Source organism: Bufo gargarizans, chromosome 3 (assembly GCF_014858855.1).
Source record: "Bufo gargarizans isolate SCDJY-AF-19 chromosome 3, ASM1485885v1, whole genome shotgun sequence".
Lineage (NCBI taxonomy): Eukaryota > Metazoa > Chordata > Amphibia > Anura > Bufonidae > Bufo > Bufo gargarizans.
This window is the reverse complement of record NC_058082.1, coordinates 243,391,786-243,409,417: the sequence shown is the minus strand read 5'-3', so window position 1 is coordinate 243,409,417 and position 17,632 is coordinate 243,391,786. Positions and strand designations below refer to the sequence as shown.

General features: G+C 43.4%; 1 protein-coding gene across 4 annotated transcripts in view; it reads left to right on the top strand.

Moving 5' to 3' along the window:
• The window catches only part of ARHGAP6 (Rho GTPase activating protein 6), a 633,174-nt gene extending 616,901 nt beyond the window's left edge, over positions 1-16,273 (top strand). For all 4 annotated transcript variants that reach the window (XM_044287027.1, XM_044287028.1, XM_044287030.1 and 1 more), the window contains exons 10-13: positions 141-238; positions 9,949-10,202; positions 11,554-11,637; positions 15,038-16,273. In XM_044287027.1, coding sequence (XP_044142962.1) covers positions 141-238; positions 9,949-10,202; positions 11,554-11,637; positions 15,038-15,729 — 1,128 coding nt within the window. In that variant the 3' untranslated portion in view covers positions 15,730-16,273. The remainder of the gene's footprint in view (positions 1-140; positions 239-9,948; positions 10,203-11,553; positions 11,638-15,037) is intronic.
• Positions 16,274-17,632: the final 1,359 nt, after the last annotated feature.

Sequence of the window (17,632 nt, the reverse complement as noted above, 5' to 3'; positions counted from 1 at the left end):
GTATAGAATAGTTGTGTACGTCCTTTAGCGTTGCACTTGACCATGAAAAATTGTATAATGTTTGTCACAGTGGACACTGAATGATTATCCACAGGCCAGATATTCCTTCATATACTTAATCTTTTTCTTTTTTAATGAAGGTGCCTCCTGATTTACAGAATGAAGTTCTCCTTAGCCTTTTAGAGACCGATCCTGATGTTGTGGACTATCTACTCAGAAGAAAAGCTTCTCAATCATCGTACGTAAATATGATTACAGCAAAGTTTAGACATTTTCAAATAATGTCTGTTTTCCAAAAGAAATGCTTCTCATAATGCTCAGAAAAGCTGTCTATATACCGAAAGAGGAAGAAACCAGGTAGTTGTACTTAAATTGCTGCATAGCAAACTGCAGCACAAAATAATTCTTTAGAAGGATAGGACCAAATGTGGACAGTCGAAACGTGTCTGCGATGCAGCAAAAACCAGTGCCGACATGCAAGCTTCAGTGGTTTTGTATAGATCACTAACAATTGTCAGTTGCTTGCTTATTGTTAAAGGGGCTCTCCGAGCTATAGATACTGATGGCCTATCCTCAGGATAAGTCATCAGTATCAAGTCGGTAAAAGTCCAACATCCAGCACACCCACCAATCAGCTGTTTTGGGCAGCCGCAGAGCTGGTGACTAACATTGTATGGAGCTGTCTTCCTCCAGCGCCACAGCCCGAAACAGCTGATTGATAGGGATGCCAGGTGTTTGACCCCCACTGATTTGATGACCTATCCTGAGAATATGACATCAATATCTGTAGCCCGGAGACTCTGTTATTAATAGCTGCACAGTTTTCTAGATTTACCTGCAAAACTGTATGGCAACTAGCTGAAGAAGGAACCTCCCCCATTGCTCTGTTTCCGATAGGACACCAAGAACACTAAGCTTTGTTTTGCCCTTTGGCTAGACCCTGTACCTCTGCCAAAAATGAAAGGAACCTGGAAGAAATTAACACACGATCTCGCAGCACTTCTCGCAAACACTTTTTGTGAAAGTTTTTCCCCTTTATACTTATAATATTCAATTCTAGGTTTAGTCTTTCTTTAATAACCTTTAGCACAATCATACTGTAATACCAAAATAGCTGCCGTGAATGGTTTTCTGTGCTACATATAGACAATAGATGTCTCCTTATGATATAAAGCACCGTGAGACGTGTGTACTTACTGCATAAAAGTCTTTACAATTTTTTTACAGAACGTGTAGCATTCTTATATTGGATGCAGAGTCAGGGCCATGCTAAACAAATTCAAAGGGCTTGTCCAAAACCCCAAAGCATTTGCAAAGAGGGTGTGATAGCTAAAAAACCCACTTACCTGTCCAATGGATCCCGATTTCTGTGCTGCCGCTCCAATCTTTCGCTGCTTCCTTAAGTGTGACGTGCACTGGTTAACCACTGGCTTCAGCGGTGACTTGTACCTGAGTCATAAGATTCTGGCTCTCAACCTCACTGGTTATGATAGGAAAAATGATGTCAGGAGGCAGAGGACGAAGAGAGCGGGAGATCATGAATATTGAGATTCCTGATCATGTGCAATGTATCGAGTGGACCTTTTAGTGCTCAACTCGCGCTGGAGCTGCTCAGTACAGATTTTAGCAAAACGGTTGGGTCCATTGTTCTTGTAAGTGACCTAGTGTTGCGGTCCAGGAATCTGTCATCTGTCCAGGAATCTGTCAATCTGTTGCTGCCCTTAGATAGAGCCTTTATCAGGGCTGCCATAGAAGCACATGAAGCCTCTACTGAAAGGGAGAGACAAAAATGGTGCTGATGCTAAAAAGCCACCGAAACGCCACAAAGTGAATGTTGTGTGTTTTATATTTCAATACTTTAACATGTGGCTGTAGAGGTTTTGGTAAAGCAAAAACACTGGTTAAAAAAATGCTATGAAAAAATCCACCAAAAGGAAAAAATAAAACCAAAGTGCTGTATGTGAATCCAGGCCAAACATGTTCTCAGATTTTCACTGGATATATGTGATTATATACACAGGTTACATAAAGACTATTGTAGATTCCGACAGTACATAAAGTGTCACTGAACTTTGAAAAACCTTTTGATACATCAGATTGACATATCAACGGTTTTGATCAGTGGGGTCTGAATGCTGAGACCCTCTCCAATTGCTAAAACGAGGAGAGAGAAGCGCTTACAGGTGCACCCTCTCTTTCCTCACTGCAGTAGACTGGCTCAAAAGAAGTCTATGGGCCCGTCTCAATTCCATCTCCTGCAGTGAGGAGAAGGTGTGCGATGAGCACTTCTTTCTCCTATTTCTAGCGATCATGGGTGGGTCTCAGCACTGAAACCCCCGCTGATCAAAATCTTTGATATATCACTATGACATATCAAATGTTGTGTGAACCTGATGACTAGTGTTGAGCGAATTGAGGTATCCGAAGTAGACCGGCCAGCGTGATGTCATCATGCACCACGTGAGATTTTGCACGGGATCTTCAATCAAGATGGCTGTGGTAGTGACATCTTCGTGCTCAAATGGATAAGGTGACTATTTTTTTTTTTTTTCACTGATTAACCCCTGAAAGCCCTAACTTTTTATCTCCGATACCGCAATCATCAGTGAATGCGGTGTCGGAGAGGTTCAAAGCCGGGGGGGGGGGGGGGGTCATTGCACCCGCTACTCACAAAGAATTGCACTTTGTGATGAAGTCATTCGTCACAAAGCGAATTTCTTTGTGAAATCCAGCGAAGCAGCCGAATGGAAGTTTTCTGAACTTCGCTCATCTCTACTGATGACACCTTAACTGATACAACTTTTAAACTATAAGCAAGCGTATCCATAAAATGATCATCCCTGACTCCGTGACCAGCAGTCCTTTCTGCGCTAGGAAAGTAAAGAAAAGCAGGACTTTATGAAGTGCATACAATAACAGTATGATATCATAGACCGAAAAGTACTGAGTAAATAGCAGATGTAGCTCTAAAAAGGGCGGATTCAGATGAACGTCTAGGCACAACGCCAGAATACCAGGGTCAAGAACTGAGTTCCCGAGTAAAAAAATTTAGAAACTTGGGAATAACATGTATTTACATAAATGCTGAAAATGAAAGGACACAATTAATTGTAAGAAGTCTGTTGAGAGTTTAGATTTTTATTAAATAAAGCAAATAAGATATGCTTCTTGGGCGAAACATTAGGACGAGCATCCTAGGAAAACGCACTAATGCTAGCTTGGGAGAGCCGTATCAGCAGAACATTTTTATCTTGGATGACAGTTTACGCCAATTTCTGTAAATCCTTTTGCATTTCATAATCATACAACTGTAATGTTGGAAGGATACACATCTATGTGAGTAATGAGAGATGTCCATGAGAACAACCCGATTTAAGTACTGTGATAAGTACTGTGACTACTGTGCATATATCTAAGATATATTTTATAGTAATAATATAAATCTTACTAATACTGGGGCACTCTTACAAGTTAAAGGAGTTGGACCATTGGGGATATTGTCAGATAGGTACAGGTCCCACTCCTATCTACAGAACAAGGCCCCGAAGTGAAGAAAAATATGCTGCGCATGCACAGCATGCTCTCCATTCTTCATGAAGGGGGTCCCAAATATAGCTGAGCAAGAGTTATTTTGTCTATTTTCAGAACTTCCATAGCTATAAATGGGGATCGACTGCACAACCGCATCCACCTCTTCTGAAAATAGCCAAGCCAGTGGTGGCCTATTTTCAGTGGACAGAGGGTGGTCACACATGCGCAGCTGCTCTCGGTTTACCTTGGTGATCCCGTTCTGGAGACAGGCGTAGATCTCAGACAAGGGACCCACACCTATCTGCCACTGATGACATATGCTAGTTCCAGGTGGGAATACACCTTCAATATTGCCCTTTGTATTCAGATTGAACATAGGTTTTTCCATGATAATGGAAATACTAAATTGACACAATGTTATAGGTATTACTGTGCAGCTTTTTGCTGTGTGACAGTAGTGTGGAAACGGCGTGCCATCTGGCAGTTCAGTACAGTATGGTGGCAGTATAAAAGGTAAAACTAAATTGTGTGGTCAATAAGCACTGTGGCATTGGGTCCACATTTACTAAGGTTGGGGTCCAAGTTTTCTGCTGTTGTTTGCGCCATTTTTTGTAGAAGAGCAAGTTGATTCATATGAAACACAGTTCTTGGGCAGTGAAGGGTCATCCCTGCTGCTCAAGAGCTTCCCCCATGCTGATTGATTGACAGGGGCGGATATATTGCTTGGCCTTGTCAATCTCGCCCCTGCCAGGTACCGGGAAGTGTAGCGTCACTTGCACAGTTAGTGCCCGGTGGCAGCAGCAGAACATCTGTACAAGCGTTGCTACGCAGGTGAAAGATGGTCAGGGCCGGGCAAGTTGTATGGCAGGCAGGGGGAGCATCTTGAGCAGCAGGGACAGCCATTCGCTGCTCAGGATCATTGTTTGATGAACAATTTGATTCCTATGAATCAATCCGCTCATCTCTATTGCAGGAATAATAGAGGCATAACACGACATAGTAATAAGAACTGATGTTCCAGAATTGTTATTACATGGGGAATGCAAGAAGTTCCTAAAACCGACCTGTCAGCAGAGGTGACAGGTCCGCTTTAAGATATCCGATTGCACCTTTTAACTTCCTTCCTATCATGCCTCTGTCCCAGAAGTTCATTCATTTCCCTTTCACTGAACCAGTTCCCCCTCATAGGTGTTGTTTTTGTCATTCTTTCTTGTTATTTAGTGAAACTTCTGAACATACCGCTTGCTGGGCGCTAACATCTGTCAGGTCTATGAACAGGTCAGGCGGCGGTCTGCTGCGTGACAGATCGCTTAGAAAAGCAGTAGCCTTCCTGAATGCAGCACATAGACTAATACGTGAGCCACATCTAACCGATAGGCACATGTAGGAAAGTGTAACGTAGCAACAGGTCGGCTTAATGTCATTTCATAAAATGAGTCACAACTCCCACACAACCTAAATGTCACAAAGACTAAAGAAGCGGCTCGGTGCATTATAATGAACCGTGAGCCACAATCAAGCAGTACAGAATGTGTCGCTCCATGTGGCATATAATAATAGTCTTTACCCCTGCATTAGGTTTGCACCTATTCTTTTAAACTACAGCTAAAGTAGAACTTTGGAGAAAGTAAATGCGGTGGCATCCATTTTAAATATTGAAAGTAAAGCTTGTCTGTAACATGCCGTATTGCCATTTGCTTCTCATTATGTGGATCTATTTCCTGGCTTGGGTGTGTGCTATCTTCCGAGGTTTACACTAGAAGCAGTGACCATGCATGCTCAAATGGACGTCCAAATAAACTACACAAAGATTAATTGTAGCAGACCGAGAAGCTGCTTCACGCCACAGTGGGGCTCCCAACGTGAGTCACACACAGATGCAGTAAGGGGACCCAAACCCTGGAGGAAGCCACAATAAGGCAGAGGTGCTCCTGCACCTTCGGGCTTCAAAGGCTGCAGAGTACAGATCCACAGAAAGTATAAAGGGGATGGGCTCTCCTCAGGATGGAAAAGCCACGCAGAACAGATGAACAGTGATGGCGATCTGCCATCTTGACTCGCAAGTCCGGCGATCGCCATCATCAGGCTGTTTTTGGAACTGCCTGCTCCCGGTGACCGCATTTGTTTCAGACCGGCTCGCGCACAGGCACAGGTAAGGGCTTACCTGTGCATCGCCGGACTTTTAAGTCAAGATGGCAGCCTGCATGTGTTCGCTGGCGAACACTGCGAACTGGCCATCACTGCAGATGAAACCCAATCTAAGGAGGGCTGCTGCATGATCGTGGTTGGTTTAGGTCCCTTTTAAACACCAAGGAAGAGTTATGAAACTGACCAGCATCCAATCGTAGTGCAGCTTTCTTTCTTTAGGAGAATCATACAAAATGAAGGCTGCATTGAGATTGGTTTCTATGGGCAACAAAGGCAGTTTCTCCTGTAGGGCTCACTCACATGACCAATTTAGCGGAACGGGTGCAAACCCATTCAGAGTGGGTCCGCAAAAGATGCGGACAGCACACCATATGCTGTCCACATCCATAGTTCCGTTCCACGGGCCTGCAATAAAAATAGACAGTGGCGGCCATGTGCGGTCTGCAAATTGCGGAACGTGTTTGAGTTGTGTGAATGAGGCCTTAGTTTCATAATCTCTTTAGGCAGCTTGCAACATATTAGGGTCCATTCACACGTCCATAATTCTGGCTCCGAATCATTTCTGCAATTTTGTTGCGCAAAAGATGCAGACACCACACTGATAGAGCATGTCCGATTCTTGTCTGCAATTGCAGGAACGCAAAACACTGATTGGACCCTTAAAGGGGTTTTCCAGGCTACTGATATTTATTAAAGGGGTTCTGCAGTTTTTTTAAACTGATGATCTATCCTCTGGAGAGATCATCAGCATCCGATTGGCGGGGGTCTGTCACCCGGGACCCCCGGCCGGTCAGCTGTTTGAGAAGGCAGAGGTGCTGGCAGTAGAGCCGCGGACTTCTCGCTGTTTACCGCAGGCCCAGTGACGTCACGACTAGTATCAATGGCCTGGGCGCGGCTAAACTCTGTTCACTTGAATGGAAAAAGAAGGTGTAATTACACTGCCCTGCACACAAGGGCTGGGGCCTCTTCTACCAGCTGATCAGCGGGGGTGCTGGGAGCCGAACCCCATCAGTATGGACATTGATGACCTCTCCAGAGGATTGGTTATCCTTATCCTGACACCGCACAACCCCTTTAATATACTTTATTAGGAAATGTGTTTTGTTCACTAGAACATTGTGTGTAAAGAGTCTTCTTAGCAAAGCTCTGAGCGTTCCTAAGGAGAGTTTATCTTCTGAGCGATGAAGACAATGACGACGCCTGTGTGTAACATACAGAGGCTTCCAGCCTGCCTCTTGTCACCACCCCAGCCCGTTCCTCCCTATATGGGCCCTATCTCTCTTGTGTCCCTGCCTAACTGACTTGCTGCCAGCGCTAACCCCTGGCAGCTCGGCTAGTTTACCTCTCTTCCCTGCATTTCTCTTTTAGTTAGTAAGCGCTGGGATTGGGACTGCCAACTCTTAGCAATGACAGTAAGTGTACAGTAACATAGCACAGTTACTGTCAGTGCAGAATGCTGCTTCTCTGCTCCTCTCTCCATCTTCCCAGCGCTAAGGGTCCATTCACACGTCCGTAAGTGTTTTGCGCTTTCACAAAACACCGGCAATGTGCATTCCGCAATTTGCGGACCGCACATCGCCGGCACTATAAAAGAAAATGCCTAATCTTGCGGACAAGAACAGGACATGTTCTATTTTTTTGCGGAAACGGAAGCAAGGATGTGGAAGTGCGGATCCGCAAATGCGGATGCGGAAAGCACATTCTGGCCCCATTGAAAATTGCGTAACGGATGCGGACCCATTTTGCGAACGTGTGAATAGACACAGGGAAGACAGTGACATGAGTGGGGCTGCAGCATCCAGTAAATGTGTTTACTAAGAGAGAAGAGCAGGAAAGAGAGCTAAAGCAGCAAAGCTGGCAGGGGTTAGCAAGGAGATGGGCAGGGATAGTGAGGGCACATATACCTAGTAAAGGACTGGGCTGGTGACCAGAGGCTCTGTATGTTACACACAGGCATCTTCAGCGCTCAGCAGAACACTGAAGATGGACTCATTTAAAGCATTGCTAAGGGGACTGTGTATACAATGTTTTCTAGTATAAAGAAACATCTTCCACTAATAATATATATTACACATATGTTTGACATCTCTGTCCATACACTATATTAAAAATAAACTGGAACAGCAGTTACAATTGAATCTTAAACTTTCTCCATGTAGACATGCAGATTGTCCTCAGATCTATGCAGTCTCGCATTCAAGATACAGCGGTGCTTGATAATTTGTGAACCCTTTTCTAGATTTCAGCATAAAGCCTCATTCATACGTCAGTGTTTTGGTGAATGACGTGTGAATGAGGCATACATGTGACCTAAAATTAATCAGATTAGCCAATTATTGGAAGGTATTTTCAATCATTATATAGAAATATAGAACATTCTGAAGGGTTCACAAACTTTTAAGCGCCATCTTACAGACTACATTATATCTTGCACCAGGAGCAAAACATGCTGCAGCTTATAAGCATCCAAGAATTCTAAAGGGTTCTCTGGATTTTTACATTGTTGAACTATGCATTTGACGGAATGATGCTGACCTGCAGTATTAGACACAGTCCCATTTGTGTGGACGCCACTTTGTTCTGATGAATTCCTCACCGATCACACATGGATAAATTGTCCTTAGGATAGGAATCAATGAGCAATCCTGGAAAAATTTACTATTTAAGAAACGTTAAGGGGGTCATTTACTATGCAGAAATACACCTATATTAGGCATATTTCTGGTGCAGATTGCGGTGTAAAGGTTACAACAGGTCTAAAAAAGTGGGTGTGGGCGGGTAGGGGGATGGGCAAGTCTAAAATGGTCTAAGTGTAAGCCAGCAAGGAAGCTGGCGTACATTTAGACTAGCGCTGGATACGCCAAAGTTATGTAGAGGCCAACGCCTCTTCATAACTTCGGTGGATCTACCATCAGCTATAAGGGTTCTTAAGACTGATGTCTAAAATGCTGGTCAAAATAAATGACCCCCTAAATTCTTCTAAACTAACATTCTCTGCATCTGTATTGAAAGACGAGACAGATTGCCAGCTCACTGAAGTATCAGATTACATGCTGCCCACAGAAGTCTGCAAAGGGGGGAAGATACACAGAGAAACACACACAGACATGCTGCCTATAGAAATCTATGGAGAGGGGAGGGGCCAGCTGCTAGAGGGAGAAAAAGGCATTTTTCTCTGATGTTACAAAGGGGCTTATATTCACCTATACTATTGATTTATGCAAAGTTAGTTAAAAGAACATTGACCATTTAACACTAATAGTAGTCCCCACAGCAGCAGTCTCTTAGATGTCTATCTATCTGTCTGTCTATCTATCTATGTAGTTGTAAGGAGCCACGGATGAGAATCATTATTCTAGTCTCTGTTTCTTTTGAAGCAGCATTGGGCCCTGGTTGAGATACCCAGATTGTACAAATGGTGTGTTCACCCCGATCAGCATCTGTCCATTAATCCATCTCTATAACTATCTGTTGGGATTTCTTTTCATTACCACCTTAATGATTTTTTGTTAATTCCTGTCTGCGTTTCCATACAGATTTAAGTAGTCTTGTTTTTTCCCCTTGCGGTGCAGACCTGCAACCCTCATCCTCAAACATTTTATCAGCCGTCTTTAGCTTTTCTGCATTCCTCCTCATTTTCTGCAAGCAATTATGTCTGATCGCAGGATATGAGTGGCTCTCCCCTCATATCCACTGCGTGCCAATATAGTTGTGTAACACACCTCCACAAAGTACTGTTTGTCTTTCAGGTTCTTAATTGGAAAAATATTTGCCATTTGCAATGCTTTTCATGTATTTCCTGTTGACCTGAAGATAACGTGATTTTGCAGTAATGTTGATTTTATATGCTTATTTCACAAGAATATTACTTATATCATAGTGTACAAGTATGGTTGCTATTATTTTACTGTAAAAGACCTCAAAACACACACAACATCTTATATACTTTCTTAGTGAAATACATCATTTCTCCTATAAAGTATGGTGTATACTGTATGTCAACTGGGGTCTAATGAGTGCCATAGGGTGCCAGCTAGACAGTTCATCTACTATCAGTCTAATCTGCGGCTTTGAAATGTATTGGATTGCTTAGTATCATGTTTTATTGTAAAATGTATTACGCTGAACTGTATAATAAGTATCAGCTTTAAAATTCTTCCATTTTTGTAGTAGTCAAATTAAGACCAATCAGTAGTACTTGTCTGCCCCCTAGTGGATGTTTCTAGGCATGAAACATAGATTACTGATAACTGTACGATTTCCTTCTAGGAGTCCTGAACTGTTGAGATCTGAAGGTTCTTTTTCCCTTGAAGGAAGACACTCATCTACAGATTCTAATAAAGCATCCAGTGGTGATGTGTCTCCATATGATAATAACTCCCCAATACTGTCTGACCGATCCGCAACTGCGAGGCAAGAAAATAGCTCTGAGAAGATCCTGAAGGCTGCTGATCACCATACATTAGTTAGTCAATTACTCGCCAAGACAAAGGAAAATGCCTCAGCACCATGGTGTTCAAAAGGTATGGAAGTAGGTCCTCCATATTTACAGGCTTTATGGATGTTCTTTCTAATCCAGCTCTTTTATTGGTCCTCTTTTTATGGGGTTAAAAGGAGGCTGCCGTATGCATAGAAACCAATTGTATTGTATGATGAAGTTGTAAGTACCTGCATGTAGTATGTCATGTCACAGAGCATTGTGGCTAAGATTCTTGAGAGTCCACCAGTAAACTCTAACCTCATAGGCCCCAAGGCAATAATATCTGTAAATACCATACCATTCATGATACTAGCTGAGGGACCAGGACTACGTGTGATATACAAATCCCACTGCTACACCCCTCGGAAACAAAGTTCTATGTTATGGTCTCTTAATACAGTCACCATCACATAGTAATGGCTGCCATTATAAGTTGGACTTCACAAAGTGTCTATATATGGGTACCTGCATAATTCCTGCTTCACTTTTTGACTATCATTTTTTACTTTCTGATAAAGTAGGCAAGATGACAAGGATGGTGCAACCTGCAACACTATCCAAAAACATGAACGAAGACCTGACAGTCCCCATAATAAAGCAGTGGGATCTTATCAGGATTTGTCAGGACCTGTTTGAGAATGGATCCAGCATAGTTGTCATGTGTTTGTTATCAGCAGAGGTCACCATGGCTAGACTGAATAGATGTATTATAATTAGGGATGAGCAAAACGGAACTTTACAGGTTCGGCGTTTGGCCATTGTGGATAACGGGCCATAACGGAATTCTATGATGGAATGCAAAACGGAAGCCCATAATAGAAGTCTTTGGCCAAGCATATTGGATCCGTCTGGTTTCCGTTATGCAGGACTTTGTATTTCGTCCTGCATAACGGAAATCAGACGGGTTCCAAAATTTGAAAAAAGATACTCTTAGGGCTCATTCACAAATTGCGGATCAGCCAAAAACAGATGCTGCCTGTGTGCAATTTGCGGAACAGAACAGGAGGCCCATTATAGAATTGCCTATTCTTGTCTGCAAAACGGACAAAAATAGGACAGGACTCATCATTTTTGCAGGGCCACGGAACGGAGCAACAGATGCCAACAGCACTCAGAGTGCTGTCTGCATCTTTTGCGGACACATGGAAATGAATGGTTCCGTATACGGACCGTATGCGGAACGCAGAAAACGTCCCGTGTACGGAACGCAAAATACGTTTGCGTGAACGAGCCCTTAATCATACCATCCCAACAGAACCTTAAAGGACTCTTTTATCCTCGTAGGTAAATGAGGCGTATGGATATGTTTGCCATACAGTATGTCTTTGGGTTTTCATCTGTCTGCATTTAGAATTGCTACGCTGTATGTAATTATGCATGTTTATTTATTGCAGATACGGTTCCACAGGACAACTTAGACATATGGGGAGCATGGCACTCGACACTAAAATCAGCATCGAAAGATCGAGGAATGACAGGTACTGCATAGCGTGAGCCAAGCTGATCTAGACTGTGGGGTTGACAAACTGCCCACGAAGGGTCAACTGAAAGCCCCATTTACATTGCTAGATATAGCAGATGATCATCAGGAAGGAAGCGTTCCTTCCCGGCAAGTGCCTGCTCGTCATAAAGGTGACCACTGTATTTACATGCAGCAATCTCCTCCACAGTATAGGGAGGAGTGATCGCTAATGCCAACCATACAGAATCATTATTTGCCAGCAGCCGAGTGTGTTTAGATTGCACGATATGCTGCCAGCAAATGATTATTTAGGTGACCGCACAAACGATCATATTACCCCATGAACGAGCGTTTCACTCGTTCATTGGGTAATCGGCGGCACCTTTACACTCCGAGATAATTGCTAACGTGCGATTATCTGGCCGAAGCTTGGGCAATGTAAAGGGCCCATCCAAGACAGATTACACTGTGCACTGTGAGATCCCTGTTATCTGTGTTTCACCTATATTTGGAATCTGATTGTTTGATATGGGCAACCGCTCCAGTTTTTCTGTGTCGGTTTTCATAAATGAAACCCATTCTGCTGATAGGTCACATAAGAAGTAGCTAGGACGTTCTTTCTTGTAGAGGGATTTTTATCATTATCTCCTTGTCAGACTGGTACAAGGTTAGGTATAAGGTACAGATGTAGCCCAGCAGTCTTATCGTGTCACAAAAGCCATTGGAATCCATTGAAAAAGTCAATTAACATTTTCTTGCCATTGTTTACTTAACGCGTAACGATCAAGCTGAGCTCGGCTAGATCTGTAATCTGACATGTTAAAACAATGGGTGGAACTATTATTAGAGGGCTGTATTGGTGCCATTTGTATCAAACGCATCAAACGTCTGATAAATTTGGCACATCTTAAAGGGACTATGTCACCAGCCACCTCCCTATTCCCCCCTACACATACAGTAGCTGTAAGCACTGTTTTACTTTTGTGGATCTGAGGCTCCATTTCCAAGATACTTTTCTTAACATTTTCAATTATGCAATTGGTGCAATGAGGGCGTCACCATTGCTCTCATTGCACCCAGGATCCACTCATTTCTGTGGCCAGACCGTCCCTCGCTGCTTTGATTGACAGGCCGGGCAGTGGGAAAGAAGTGAGAGAGGAACTGGCCACAGAAAGGAGTGGAGCTTGGGTGCAACAAGAGCAACTAAGATGCCCTCATTGCACCAAAGGCCTAATTTGAATATTAGGAAAAAGTATGGGATCAACAGCCTCAGATCAACACGAGAGAAATAGCACTTTAATCAGGGAAACTACGACTACGTGCCTATGCAAGCAGTTGGCTAGGGAGGTTGCTGGTCACAGGCTCCCTTTAAACATAACACTTTAGTCTAGGGCTACACACAATGGAAGAGTAAGATTAGGCCTTTTTTTTGCAACTTTAAAAAAAAAAGGCCACGGTTGACAAATCTGAAGTGCAACTAAATAAGGCTACTTTCACATTTATTTATTTTTTGCGGGTCCATCATGGATCTGCAAAATTGCTTCTGTTACAATAATACAACCGCATGCATCCATCATAAACGGATCCAGTTATATTATGTCTTCTATAGCTATAACGGATCCGTCATGAACACCATTGAAAGCCAATGGGGGACGGATCCGTTTTCTATTGTGTCAGATTGTGCCAGAGAAAACAGTCTCCAGAGCAGAATGGAGACTGATCGGAGGCAAACTGATGCATTCTGAGCGGATCCTTATCTATTCAGCGTGCATTAGGGCAAAACTGATCCGTTTTAGACCGCTTGTGAGAGCCCTGAACGGATCTCAGAAACGGAAAGCCAAAACGCCAGTGTGAAAGGAGACTAACGCAGTTAATCGGGCTATCCCATGATTAATATAAAATAACAAAAAACAGACATCTTATAGTACATGACAATCTCTTTCTAATATACTCAGAACCAGCTCTGTACCTCACATGGATTCAGAGATCTCCCCATTCATTGCTCTGCTAGATTTTCATAAGGCTGGCAGCTCCGTGGATGTGTTCTTTCTCAGGGGTTATGTCCTTTCCGTTGCAGCTCTCTCCCTATCACAGCTCAGGGATGTGTCCTTTCCACTGCAGCTCTCTCCCTATCACATCTCTGGGGCTGTGTCCTTTCCGCTGCAGCTCTCTCCCTATCACAGCTCAGGGAGGTGTCCTTTCCGCTGCAGCTCTCTCCCTATCACAGCTCAGGGGATGTGTCCTTTCTGCTTCAGCTCTCTCCCTATCACAGCTCAGGGATGTGTCCATTCTGCTTCAGCTCTCTCCCTATCACAGCTCAGGGGATGTGTCCTTTCTGCTTCAGCTCTCTCCCTATCACAGCTCAGGGATGTGTCCATTCTGCTGCAGCTCTCTCCCTATCACAGCTCAGGGATGTGTCCTTTCTGCTGCAGCTCTCCCCCTATCACAGCTCAGGGATGTGTCCTTTCTGCTTCAGCTCTCTCCCTATCACAGCTCAGGGGATGTGTCCCTTCTGATGCAGCTCTCTCCCTATCACAGCTCAGGGATGTGTCCTTTCTGCTGCAGCTCTCTCCCTATCACAGCTCAGGGATGTGTCCTTTCTGCTGCAGCTCTCTCCCTATCACAGCTCAGGGATGTGTCCTTTCTGCTTCAGCTCTCTCCCTATCACAGCTCAGGGGATGTGTCCCTTCTGATGCAGCTCTCTCCCTATCACAGCTCAGGGATTTGTCCTTTCTGCTGCAGCTCTCTCCCTATCACAGCTCAGGGATGTGTCCTTTCTGATGCAGCTCTCTCCCTATCACAGCTCAGGGATGTGTCCTTTCTGCTGCAGCTCTCTCCCTATCACAGCTCAGGGATGTGTCCTTTCTGCTTCAGCTCACTCCCTTTCACATCTCAGGGGATGTGTCCTTTCTGCTTCAGCTCTCTCCCTATCACAGCTCAGGGGATGTGTTCTTTTGCTGCTGCTCTCTCCCTGTAACTATTACAGCTTCTAACAATGGGTAGCAGTTGTAAGAACATGTGCGTCCACTTCAGCGACCACAGAAATAAGGAAAAGGACAAAGTGCAGGTGGCGCTATACAGATAGACTTTATTAAATAACTCAGTATCTATACAAAAAATTTAATTACATGTAATTACAAAACTATTCAGATCCAGCAGCTGGATTGAAAGCTGGTTAGAATATATTTCACGGGACAAGCCCTTTAACCACACCTACTTCTCAAAAGTGGGGAAAGCAGTGAGAATTGCAAAACAGGCACTACATTTTCTGATACCAGACTCTGGCGGATACCACGGACCTAGTTATCAAAGACAACTCAACTAGCGGACATTGCCTGACATGATATTAGAGGGCAGTCTGTCCAGAATTGTCTTTTCATCATGCTTTAACTATATATATTTCGTGTTTCTTTTAGGTTCGTATGGAAATATCCATGAGAGTATTTCCTTACACCAAGGGCAGTATTCCCTTTCCCAAAGTAATCTGACACAGAACTGGGCTTCATGTAAAACCTCAACCGTGGAAATAGACAATGGTAAGCCAAATATACGAAGGACACACACCACGACTGCCCTTCAGGACTGCAAGCCGCACAATGCAGTAACACGTGTTAGCAGCACGCCACAAATAGAGGCTGCTAGAAGGAGCCTTGAGCAGAAGTCAAGATGTGACCAGTACTTGGTGTCAAGCAGTACAGAACGTGCCACAGAGGACAATGCACAGATAACTTGCACTCAAAACAGGCCACCACCGTTAAATTTACGCCATTCCGATATCAACAGAAATGAAGCAAGGCTCCCCCCACCTTATCCTGGCTCCTTAAAGCAAGGCGCGTCACAGCCGCATCGATCACCAGTGTTTTCAGCTGAACAGTCCCTATGGAGACTACCAAGGCCTGAGACCGTTGTAGGGACGTCAACAGGAAGGACTCAACCCCCTGAGCAATCTGTGCAAATTAGACAGACTTCATTGAAAAGTCCAGCCAACAACCAAAACAGTAAAAACATATCTGATCCAGACTGGCAAGAGTGGCAAAGAGAAAGATGGCAGATATGGGAGCTTCTGTCTGCTGACAACCCAGATACACTTCCTGAAACCTTGGTATGATGGTTCTGACATAACAAGGACACCAATGGAGATATTGTGGACTAGAGCGAAGAATGAAATTGTCTAAAGTGATCTCTTTATTTTTTTACACGTAAATTTTGATTTAAAAAATTGTGACTGTGCTTCATATGTTATCACTGCCAACAACCCATTTGTTACGTTCCTTATCCAGGTACTAGCAAGTAATATTGCCGTACTTGGACCTCTGGTGACTGACTTTAAAGAAATACTACAATTAATGGCCAAATAGCTTTATGGTATTTATACATTCCCTGAAAATGCATATTTTGTAATGGGCTGTAACTTGTAGGCACATATAGAAAAAGAAATCAACAAAATAGCTTTTTTTAAAAATAATTGTCACTGCACTTGTTTTGCCATGTTGCTCTTTTTTTTTTATATCAGATATGCACAAGCTGGTTTATGTGCTTTGAAACAAATAGAACTGTTCCTTTAAGCCGTGCTTTGAAAGCTAGCTAAGAGGGAAGCCATATTGTGGGGCACTGTCATAACCGAAACTGTCCATGCGCCGCTCATATATGTTTGTACATAGGAAACAAGTCAATCATTAGGTCAGATTTCAGGCCAAGCCGATATAGAAGGATTTAAGCAGTGGTCCTGTGTGTGGAAACCTTGTTAACCACTTCAGTGCTGCTCTGCCATATGACACGCTGGTCTGTGGAGAACACAGTTATAATACATCTTATATATAATATATACATATATACATATATAAATATATATTTATCTTGTGTAGTTTCCTGTATTGTTTCCCAACAATAAACTGGAATCACTGTAGATTAGAAATATATATGTATATCAAATAGTGCAAGTCATTAAAAGTACTGCTTTTGTCTACTGCCCAGTGCCCGCTAGTTTACAACCAGATAGGAAAGGTCAATAAGTTGGTATTGACTTAAAGGGCATTTGTTAAGTGCCACCGTGTTATGTAGCCTCTGTAGTTTTTGCCCTCTTGTATAGGTGTTACTGTAGGTGGATTTAGAAGCAGACCATTAACGAGTAGTTTCTGAAATCCCACTTGAATAAAAAGTTAAAGGGGTTATCCAAGTTCTATAATGCCCCCCCATGTGCCTGTACATCCGGCGTCGGGGTGGAGGGGGTCAGCCAATAGCAGACCGCAATGGAAAAGGGCCTCCCGAGCATCACCCCCCTGAAGGGCATTATAGAACTTGGATAACCCCCTTAATACTACATTACTCCTGTGCCAAGCTATGCACAAATGTAAGTTATGGGCACCTATGACAACTCTTCTGTGCTGGTTGCCTCGTGACAATGCTTCTGGCCCTGTACTCTAGGGATATAATGTTGTCATAGCATATAAATGTACAGATCAGAACTACTAGCTTTTAAAGAGAACCTGTCACCACGAAATGTAACGCAATCTGGCAGAGGGTTATAGAGCAGAAGGAGCTAAGCAGATTGATATATAGATTTGTGGGAAAAGATTCAACTTGGGCCTCATTCACACGACTGTATCTTTGCTCCACATCCGAGCTGCATTTATTGCGGATCGGATGCGGACCCATTAATTTCAATGGGGCCTCAAAATTCCTGTCTACATCCGTATGTCTGTTTAACAGCCCCGGAAAAAAGATAGAACATGACCTATTCTAGTGCGTTTTGCGGACAAGACAAGGCATTGTTACAAAAAGTCTGCAAAAAAAACAGATGCAACACGGACGTCATCCACATTTTTTGCGGATCTGTGAATGCACCCTTATACATTAAAATGTCTATTCTTTCAGACTTTAGTTGTACACAGAGGAGGTGTTATCAGTGATAACAGTATAAATGTGTATACAAAGATAGCTGTCAGTCACTGGCACTTGTGCACGGGGGTGGTTTTAAAGGCGTTGTGCCCGCCAATTGCACTGATGATCTA